Source organism: Aptenodytes forsteri, unplaced genomic scaffold, assembly GCF_000699145.1.
Source record: "Aptenodytes forsteri isolate BGI_AS27 unplaced genomic scaffold, ASM69914v1 Scaffold76, whole genome shotgun sequence".
Taxonomy (NCBI): domain Eukaryota; kingdom Metazoa; phylum Chordata; class Aves; order Sphenisciformes; family Spheniscidae; genus Aptenodytes; species Aptenodytes forsteri.
In genome coordinates, this window is record NW_008794444.1 from 5,356,494 (window position 1) to 5,366,986 (window position 10,493).

Consider the following 10,493-nt stretch of genomic DNA (forward strand, 5'->3'; position numbering starts at 1 on the left):
AGAACGGGCGGGGGGGGGTAAGCGCAGCGGCGCGGAGGGCATGAGGTGCCGTAAGCGAGGCGGTTTACGCTCGCGAATGATTTCTTGCGCTTTCTGTGGCAGGCAGAAGGTGTTCTTTGTGGCGCGCCGGGTGGTTAGAACCGGCGTTGGCTCGGCTGGCGGGGGGGGGGGGGTTGGGGGGGCCTCTCCGGTGAGTAACGAAGCCGGACAAGTCGCTCACCGGCCCCAAATGTTTTGTGGCCTAAATAAGGAACCGGCGAGCACTTACCGGTTCTTCTCTTTCACTGCCTTGAAAGAGAAAAGTGCCTGGAGCTCTTCCTGCTGTTTTCACATAAAGAAAACGCCGTGTTCTGCATCACTTACCGGGCACCGTCGTATACTGTGGATTTTAGAAGAGTAGTTCTTCAGTAAGCGAGCTTAGGTATTTACGTTTCTGGTTAACCTCTTTATTTCGGATAACTCTTTCCCTGCTCTTCAAGATAAGTTTCACCTGCAGACTGTGAAAAGGATCTGATGGTCCAGAGCCGGGGGGCAATCGTTTTATTCGTGTTGTGAGCACAAATCGTTGGACTAGCATACGTTTTTCAGGGCTGGTTAATGTTCCAGCTTCTGATTTCTTGCTTAGGGATAAAATAAATACATGCAAATATGTGGTGTGGGCGAGCATTGCCGTGCAGGAGGTGTGTGAGATACAACAGTAGGCATCTCTACCAAGTTAGTACAAAAAGTTTTATTTCTGTAGAATAACTTAAATGTAGTTATTTATAAATGTTTTTACAGGTTTTGCATCTGATCTGTAACCGTTCCTTTTTCCTTCCATGTGGTGTTACCTTGTGTTTTATGATTTCTGCGTATATGTACAATCAAGTTATGAACAGAGCACAAACACAAAAGGAAAAGAAAGTGGCTTAGCTGCTGAACAGCTCTTTTTTCTCCCCCCCCCCCCATCACTTGTGGTGCAAAAATGTCATTGTATGGAAAACGTTGTTGATTGGAATCTTGCCTTTTGCAGATATGCTTAAAATACTTTCTTTTAGATATGGATTTTTTTCCAGTGTCAGGTTGTAATAGGAGAGGGATGAGCTTACTTACCTTTTAATAGGTAAGAGGTTTTCTGTCCTTAGCTGTAAGCCGTCGCTTCTCTGTCAGTGCTATTATGTTCTGTATTTAAACGTTGGCAACTAATTTTATTCTTTCAGATTAAGCACTTTGTAAGTAGGCTCACTGCAAATTAGATGTCAGTTAAGGAGCTGTAAAAATGATGAACTTCTTAATAGTAAGATAAAAGAAGTGAGATCTTGAAGTTTGTGTAGTCATTTAGCAGATCAGAATTAGATCAGCTTGTCAGTTCAGAAATTGGGTGGTTGCAGTGTTCTCTGTAGAACAACGGTTATATTTCCTCGTGGTCCAGGATCCTGACACATTCCTACCCTCCACCCTCTCACCGGTATAATAATTCAGTCTGAATAAAGAACTGCAGAACTGCTTCTCCACCAGGTAGTGGTGGGCAGCACCATTTAAATTTTAACGATACTGAAATTAGAGCAGGTATCATAGTTTGCATCGTGACACTTGAAGGCACTAAAACTGTTTGGAAGAAGTGTTTGGGGGTTTTGTGGAGCCGTAGGTAGGAACGAGGATCCTTCTCTCTGCCCTTACTAGTGATGTTAGGGAGCGTGGGTAGCTGCTGCTGGTGCCGTGAGGATGTGGAAATGGTGATAGACACCAGGATGCTCAGCCTGTCCACCTGGGACCCGCTCCCTTGCTCACCCTGGGAAGCGCTTTACCAGCTCTTGCCCCTCGCCTCTTGATGGTGGAGGCAGGCCCAGCTCCCAGTCTCCGCCGGGTCTGATCCCTCCGGAGGGCAAGGGCATGTCCACTGGGGATTTTCTCTCACGGTGGAAGCCGCTCAGTGAGGTGAGGATCTCCCCCTTCTCCTGTGCTCCTCTGCCCGTTCAGAGTACAGTAACCTCTGCTCCGGCACCCCTTTTCCTGCAACCCAGGGCCCCGCTGGCTCTGTGGGTCCTTTTTGCCTCTTTGTGCAGAGGGAGGGACTCTTCTGTTCTGGGCGAGGGAGGGGGAACTGGAACTGCCAGCTGTGGCTAGTGGCCCCTGCCGGCAGCACGGGTTGGAGGGGAAGCACAGCGGGGCTTGGCTGCACCACACTAGCGCTGAGTAGGCTGCAAGGCGAGTAGCAGAAAGTAGTTTAAGAACTTTTAAAACTTTGTCTCAAATAAGCCGGTTCTTTATTTATCTCTGTTTTTGTTTCGGTCACTGTTCCGTTCTCTCGGATATCTGATGTAGAATCCTATCATGTATTCAATGCTTCAGATAACATGCATTTTACTCCAGAACAAAAATAAAAAGGGTGGGTGGTTGTTTTTTGTTTTGTGGTTTGTTTGGTGGGGTTTTTTTTGAAGTCAAAGATCAATATAGCATACGCTATTAATAAACATTTGATTGTCCTGGATTTAACTTGCATGAAAAAGCATAGTGCATAAGGATTGAGAGAGTAAATTGGAAAGTAATAAACCTAATTAAGATAAAAGCAAAAATGGAAAAATATTTTTTAAATGTTATGTATTGCATGTTTGAGTAACATGAGTAATGAAGCTGTTGAAATGAAGCCCTGAGTAATGCGTTAAAAATTCTGTTTGTCACAGATGGACCAGTCGTCTCCAACCTACATGCTTGCCAACTTAACCCACTTGCATTCTGAACAGCTCCTGCAAGGCTTGAACCTCCTTCGCCAGCATCACGAGCTCTGTGATATTATCCTTAGAGTTGGGGATGTCAAGATCCACGCCCACAAAGTGGTGCTTGCCAGCATCAGTCCGTACTTCAAAGCCATGTTCACCGGGAACCTTTCTGAGAAGGAAAACTCAGAGGTGGAGTTCCAGTGCATTGACGAGGCAGCCCTGCAGACCATCGTGGAGTATGCCTACACAGGAACTGTGTTTATCTCACAAGACACTGTAGAGTCGCTTCTTCCAGCTGCGAATCTTCTCCAGGTCAAACTGGTAGTGAAGGAGTGTTGTGCGTTTCTTGAAAGCCAGCTTGATCCTGGCAATTGCATCGGGATTTCTCGTTTTGCAGAGACCTATGGCTGCCATGACCTCTACTTGGCTGCTAACAAGTACATTTGTCAAAACTTTGAAGATGTTTGTCAGACGGAAGAATTTTTTGAGCTTACGCATTCTGAATTGGATGAAATTGTTTCCAACGACTGCTTGAATGTTGTGACAGAAGAAACCGTTTTTTATGCACTAGAGTCCTGGATCAAATATGATGTGCAGGAGCGACAGAAGTACTTAGCACAGCTGCTACATTGCGTTCGGTTGCCGCTGCTGAGCGTTAAGTTTCTTACGAGGTTATACGAAGCAAACCATCTCATTCGTGATGACCATACTTGCAAACATCTGCTAAATGAGGCCCTAAAATACCACTTTATGCCTGAACACAGACTTTCCCACCAGACCATGTTGATGACACGACCTCGCTGTGCTCCTAAAGTTCTTTGTGCTGTAGGAGGAAAAGCTGGACTGTTTGCGTGTTTGGAAAGGTAAGCAATAGTGAAGTTGTTGCAGCACTTGAGTGGTGTGATGTTCATGCGTGTTTGTTATTGCCCTGGGTGAGGATTAAGACAATAATTGAAGAGCTGTGGTTTGCAAGACTGTAGTTACTGCTGTCCTCCATAAGAACTCTTTAAGTAGATTTTTCTGAACAAGGAGGAGCACTGAATTCAAAATGCTTTTTGATTTCATGAGTAATCTTCAGTGTTACGGGGTTTTGTTTGTGCCAACACAAATAGCTATAAAACCTTATCGTTTCTATTCTGTTGGTTGAGAATTTGGTTAATAAAAGTGGTTAATGAAAGTTTGTATGCTGCTACTTTGTCCTTTCAGGTCTTTTCATTTTATGTAATTTTTCCCTGATCTGTTATTATTCCAGACAATCAAATCGTAAAATTTAACCTAATATAAGACAAATATGCTTCCTGATAACTCAAAAGTCCTTGGAATTAAAATAGACTTAATCAGAGAAGAGCGAAGAGGTAATTCTTAGCGATGTCACGTTCTTGATCATAATGTAATCATGACTTTAATCTCTGCCGCTGAGTAGGTATCCATATCTGAGTGGGCAGAGACAGGTAAGTGACCGTCTTTCTTTACCGGGTTTTCAAAATGAACCTCCTCATCAGCTACTGGAGTACATCGCTGAGGCTAATCATGCGAGCAAAAGGAACGTAATAGAGAGAAAAATAGCTTTCTTCCCCACGCTGGTATGGTTGGGATTACTTACAACATTGTATTAACATTTCCAGAAATAGTAGCCGCATACACATGCGTACTTACACATACACGTATAGCGCTTTGATGTTGAATGTGCCCTTATCAGCTCAGTAAATGTTTGCTGTGTTAAGGCAGACTACCCGAACTGGTTCTACAGCTGAATTCTGGGATAAGATTTTACTCTGAGACATTCTTTTCTGTGACAGTTCCGTGCCTGCGTGTGTGTGTGTATATATATATACACACACACACACACACATGCAGGCACGGAACTGTCACAGAAAAGAATGTCTCAGAGTAAAATCTTATCCCAGAATTCAGCTGTAGAACCAGTTCGGGTAGTCTGCCTTAACACAGCAAACATTTACTGAGCTGATAAGGGCACATTCAACATCAAAGCGCTATACGTGTATGTGTAAGTACGCATGTGTATGCGGCTACTATTTCTGGAAATGTTAATACAATGTTGTAAGTAATCCCAACCATACGAGACATTCTTCTGTGACAGTTCCGTGCCTGCGTGTGTGTGTGTATATATATATACACACACACACACAAACATGGGAAGATCTGTATGTTCTTTTTCCCTGTGTTTAGAGATGTTGTCAAAGTTATTTAAAGTTGACTTTCCTGGTAATAGGGATCAATAGTAAACTAGATGTTGAGACTGGGAATTGTTGGGTTTATAGATTTAAAAAATAAAGGGGGTTTTGTGCTTAATAAAAAATCTGTTTGAATGAATAAAGTCGTCCTCCGATATTCTTCAGGATCTGTATGTTCTTTTTCCCTGTGTTTAGAGATGTTGTCAAAGTTATTTAAAGTTGACTTTCCTGGTAATAGGGATCAATAGTAAACTAGATGTTGAGACTGGGAATTGTTGGGTTTATAGATTTAAAAAATAAAGGGGGTTTTGTGCTTAATAAAAAATCTGTTTGAATGAATAAAGTCGTCCTCCGATATTCTTCAGCTCTGTTTCTTTCACAGCTTCTTCAATGATTGTAACAATATTACATTCAAATGTAGTTTGGATTGTTTTGATTTTTTTTTTTTTGACAAAAATGCTCTTTACTACTATTGACCATGTTTTAATGCATATAAAAATTTTCTCTTCCTTAATTTATTCTTCATATTAGTCTTTCCTAAACCGTTTTTTTCAGTTAATACTTAAGTTTAAACAATTGCTCTTGACATAAAAGAAAAAAAGTCACAGATCGATTAAACAAAATAATTCCTAATACAATTAAAATTCTGAAGTAGGAAACCTTAATTCCACTATTCTCGTTCTACTTTTTATTTGTACTTACAGGAAGGCTGGTCTTTCACTTACAGTTAGCTGCTGCTTCATAATAACAAGATTACTTAGAATATATTTAGCACTGCTCTTTTCTAACTGGGCTGCTGCTGTCAAGAGCCAGTCTGGTGTTTCAGCAGTCCCTGCTTCTGGGTTCTTAGTCAGTGGCTATCAGCTCTCCAGTGGCTTCATTTTCTTGTATGTTTTTTGAACAGATCGTATTTCCTGTGTACTAGATATTCTTTTAAATCATTTAAGTAATTTATTAACTAAATTGTTTAGGTAGATTGACTAGACTTTATACGTGATAGGCTAGACCCACCATATTTTAACACTGAGTATAATTAAAAGAAAATGCAAATAAGCGGTATTTTGAAAACAGATTTTTCATATTAGTTTGTTCTACTTTGTCATTTTGTTTAAATTATACAGTGCATGTAAAATACGTATTTATAAAACTACAAACTGTACTTTCTAATTGTATGTTTGTACATATATATGGACATGTGCTTCCCCCTCTAATTATCCTCCTCTCTCTCTCTCTCCCATCTCTGTGGCTGTTCTGACTCTTCTCTTTCAGTTTACCATTCTTATCCCTTTGGTTTGTATTTTTAGCTTACCCTGATCACAGCCTACCTCCAAAAGCTGCTGTGGCATCAGCGCTGTATTGTCTTCCCTCGCATTATCCACGATGCTGTCCTGCCTTCTCCGTAGTCTGCCTGGTTTGTGCTTTAAAAATTCACCGTTTCAGGTCTCGGACTTGGTGCCGTGGCTACTTGCTGTGTTGCTGCATTGCACTGTACGCTGTGAGGCCCTGGGTGTTTAACTCTTTAGAACAGTAAACAGCATTTGATTTTAGCTTACGTTTGGGCTATTGGAAGAAACAGCAAACATTGGATGGGACATATGAAATAATCTTAAGACTGCGTTCCTTGATGCTCATTTGCACTTCACAGAGCTTCAGAAAGTTAGGTTTGCTCACATAATCTTTGTTTCTCTATTTCAGTGTTGAAATGTATTTTCCTCAGAATGACTCCTGGATAGGCCTGGCACCTCTTAGCATTCCCCGCTATGAATTTGGAATATGTGTCCTAGACCAGAAAATATATGTTGTAGGAGGGATTGCAACCCACGTGTGTCAAGGCATCAGTTACCGAAAGCATGAGAATTCAGTGGAGTGCTGGGACCCCGATACGAACACTTGGACATCTCTTGAAAGGATGTTTGAGAGCCGGAGTACTCTGGGAGTGGTAGTTCTGGCAGGAGAGCTCTACGCCTTAGGTGGCTATGACGGGCAGTCTTATTTACGAACTGTGGAGAAATACATTCCTAAAGTGAAGGAATGGCAGCTAGTGGCCCCAATGAACAAAACAAGAAGTTGTTTTGCTGCAGCTGTCTTGGACGGAATGATATATGCCATTGGTGGCTATGGTCCTGCCCATATGAACAGGTATGTGCTTTTGATGTGTGTAGCTCGATGTCGTAAGCTGGAAATCAGCAAACCTCACTGTTAAGCTTGCGTTCGGCAGCCAATTAAAAACTATTCTAAGGTAGATTGGTAATGCACAGGGGACCTCATTATTCCTTGTTCTGCAGTATCAGTCTGATAATTCAACTGGGAAATCCTTATTTTAACTTATCTTTACGTGTTCCAGCTCAGAGCTGGTTTGTTTGGGTTGTGGTTTTTGTTTTTTGTTTTTTTTAAATCCTTAAGAAGGGAAAATGGTAAAGACAAAGACATACATGCATATTGCTAAGCAAGGTGGTGCAAGACACCTGACCTTGTAGACACCCAAGCTGGTTAACTCAGCAGATCAGTATTGTGTGGGCTTGTTTGCTCAGGCCCCAAGGTAGTGTACTTGCATCTGTGTCATGGTGCTGCACCTCAGTTACTGACCTCTTGGGAGAGGCTTGCTTAGGGTTACGCTCTGCCAGTGCTATGTAAATCCTTGTACCTCAAGCCTGCAGAAATATTAGGAAGCGTGGTTAACTAACGTTTAAAACACGGATTTGAAATGGAAAGGATTTTTCACATGCTTAATATACACAAAATAAATATATACCTCAGATGGAATCTTAAAGTAGTCTTAATGATGATGATAATAAAGTTCAGGATGGTGGTTACTGGTCTGGCTCCTGGGTAGAAGTGGGCTTGCTTCAGACCTTACCTTCACAAGGAGGTTTCCTGGTACCAGCATGCTCTTTAATTGTTCTGTTCCATATCGCTCTCTATGGATGGACAGGGGCATTTGGTTATGCAAAGAAATCATTTGTACTCTCTTTTCTTCATTAAAATGGGAACAAATCAGCTGTATGTCCCTCCAGGAAGCTTGATACGTTTTTATATAAAACGGTTCGTGAAGCAAAGGCTTGGTTTCCAAATAGGAAAGTACAGCTAAGTAGTTTTCATCTGGAAAATGCAAACAGTTTTTTAAATCACTGAAATACAAAACAGCAATAAGTTAAACTGTTTGGTATGGTTGTGACAGGATTTTATGAAACTTAATGTGACATTGTTCTAATTTCTTGTCTTTTAAATTATGAACTGTAATATTTCATTACAGTTATATGTAATATATATTATATACAGAAATAATAAATTTCAAGCAGTTGAAATACTTAATAGACAAGCAAGCCGTCTCTAAAAGTTTTCTGTTGACTCGAGGATTTTTTCACATGGGAATTTGACCCGGAATAATTAAGCTGCGCTGTTGTCCTGTGTGGTCACTCTTAGCTCCATACCGTCTTTGTACCACGCAGAACTATCGGCTTTGGTATTAGATGAAGCAAAGCAAAGTCAGTAGCAGAGCAGATCAGGCATACCAGGAGTTACTGTGGGACCTCTGGGACGCTCGCTCCACTGCAACCTTGTCGCACAGACCACAAAAAAAGGAAGATAATCAAGCCCTTGCTCTTGCCAGAAGTGGTTTGCGAAAGTTGAATGCTTAGTGTGCACACAGGCCTTTGACAGGTAAACTCGGCAACCTCCTTTCAGGAAATGTGAGGCTTATCACTGGAGTAAGAGGAAATGTCTTTATCAAGCTGGTACCTTTAAAGGGAAAGCTCTTAACAACATTAAAGTTCTGCAGTAGCCTCACTCCTTGTGCCACATCTCTCTTCCTCAGTCAGAAAGGAATTGCCAGCAACCCCTGTAGTTACTAGAATCTGATATTTCATTATTTGCCTTTTTAAATTTAGTTTACTTTTTATGGAATAATTTTGGTTTTATTGTTTATTCAAGGGTGCAAGTAATATGCCATGCCATACAGTCACTAGACTCATACAAGCTCTAGAGTTAAAAGAAAGCTGACTGCTGTGTAACTAAGCACCTTTTCTCCAATTCTGTAGTGCTTCAGATTTTCTCTTCCCCTCTTTTCTGCCCCCTCGTGCTACTGAAGCTGCACTTCGGACAGGGGATGGCTACGTGCCGTGAGTGTGTTAATGACTCTGACCAGCTGTACAGCTCCAGTGACTGAAAAAAAAAAATGATGATGATAATTCATTTCCATTTTATCCTGAAGGCCTCTTCTATCCTTAGTGTTTTGATCAGCAACCCCTTTGCTGGTTTTTCTGAGGGATATGCTCTCCACGTTTTTTCCTGTCTGTTATTTTCAGGCAACCCTCAAGGAAGTTTTTGCTTTGATGTGTTACCCAAATAGATACACTTCAGATCTGCATTGTGTTCGGTTCTTCTTGAAAGAGCTTTCAGTTCTGAGGCCAGCTTTGAAAAAATTTTGCTTTGTTTCAATATGTAACCTGAAGATCCAGGGTAGTGGCATGAGGACATCGGAAAAGCGGCTGAACTGCAGTCGCTGTGTCAGGATGAAATATGTTAAAACTGCTTTTTGGCAACACTCCGTTGAGAACCTCCAGCTGCTTTGTGTTGTCGAAGGACAGTAGGATGTGGTTGATGCTTCTGAGGCGGTAACACTGGCGTTAGTTTCTTGTGTGCTACCCTTGGGCAGTACAAAGCAACCATGCCGCAGAATTTTCCGTCAGCTCACGCACTCTTGTTGTGTTGCATTATTCCCGTGTGCGGTAATATTGGTTGGCAGAACGAGATGTACCTCTGACAAATGCTGATTTCTTGTGAAGTGAAATTCAAATGTCGCTAAAATCCAAGCCTCACAAGTTGTTTGTATTTGCAGCATGGAGCGTTACGACCCAAGTAAAAACTCGTGGGAGACAGTCGCTTCAATGGCTGATAAGCGAATAAACTTTGGTGTCGGTGTCATGCTGGGCTTCATTTTTGTAGTAGGTGGACACAATGGTGTGTCTCACTTATCGAGCATTGAGAGATACGATCCTCATCAAAATCAGTGGACCGTGTGTCGACCCATGAAGGAACCCAGAACAGGTAGGGACGTACAAAACTCTCAGCAATTAACTCGGATATCCTTTCAGAAATAAACTGCCGTTTGACCCGATGGAAGCTGCAATAACGTTGCAGTGACTTGTCTACAGAGCATCGCACTTCATCTATGAATGAAGATCACTTAATCAGCTCTGTGAAAGAATATTTACTTCGCTATTTTTAATTACAGTCCAGTTTATTAATACTGGGCTGTATCAAAAATAATATGAAGTAATATTTCTACTCTACTTTCTATTTTTTCATTGATTTTGAGTGAGTTTCAGCAATTCTGTGGTTACTGTTCTATTATATTTTATTTTACGTTGAGACTCAGTAGTGCATCCTCTCTTCTGTCTCCCTGGCAAGGAGTATTGGGACAGAAGAGCATTGCTTTGTCACAGGAAAGGGCGTGAGAACAGTAAAAAAGGAGTGTAAGACCTGAACAGGGAGGGACTCTTCATTTACACCCATTTTCTTTAAAGACAGCCCAGAGAAGGAGAGGCTGTGAGAACTTGTCTGTCAGCCTTCAGGGGGGGGGGGGTCCAATTAGGAGCAA

The 10,493-nt window shown here is 41.7% G+C and overlaps 2 protein-coding genes across 3 annotated transcripts in view; one reads left to right on the top strand and one right to left on the bottom strand.

Annotated features, from left to right (window-relative positions):
• Nucleotides 1–1,874, bottom strand: part of FAM179B (family with sequence similarity 179 member B) — a 49,299-nt gene extending 47,425 nt beyond the window's left edge. The window contains exons 1-2 of the mRNA XM_009289918.2: nt 1,771–1,874; nt 443–620 (exon numbers count right to left, since the gene is read on the bottom strand). Of these exons, the coding sequence (XP_009288193.1) occupies nt 443–620; nt 1,771–1,874 (282 nt within the window). The remainder of the gene's footprint in view (nt 1–442; nt 621–1,770) is intronic.
• Nucleotides 351–10,493, top strand: part of KLHL28 (kelch like family member 28) — a 13,523-nt gene continuing 3,380 nt past the window's right edge. The window contains exons 1-4 of one of the 2 annotated variants that reach the window (XM_009289866.1): nt 351–421; nt 2,664–3,562; nt 6,590–7,033; nt 9,732–9,940. In XM_009289866.1, the coding sequence (XP_009288141.1) occupies nt 2,664–3,562; nt 6,590–7,033; nt 9,732–9,940 (1,552 nt within the window). In that variant the 5' untranslated portion in view covers nt 351–421. Of the gene's footprint in view, nt 422–1,838; nt 1,918–2,663; nt 3,563–6,589; nt 7,034–9,731; nt 9,941–10,493 lie in introns of those variants that run through there. The other variant, XM_019474802.1, reaches the window with a different exon arrangement.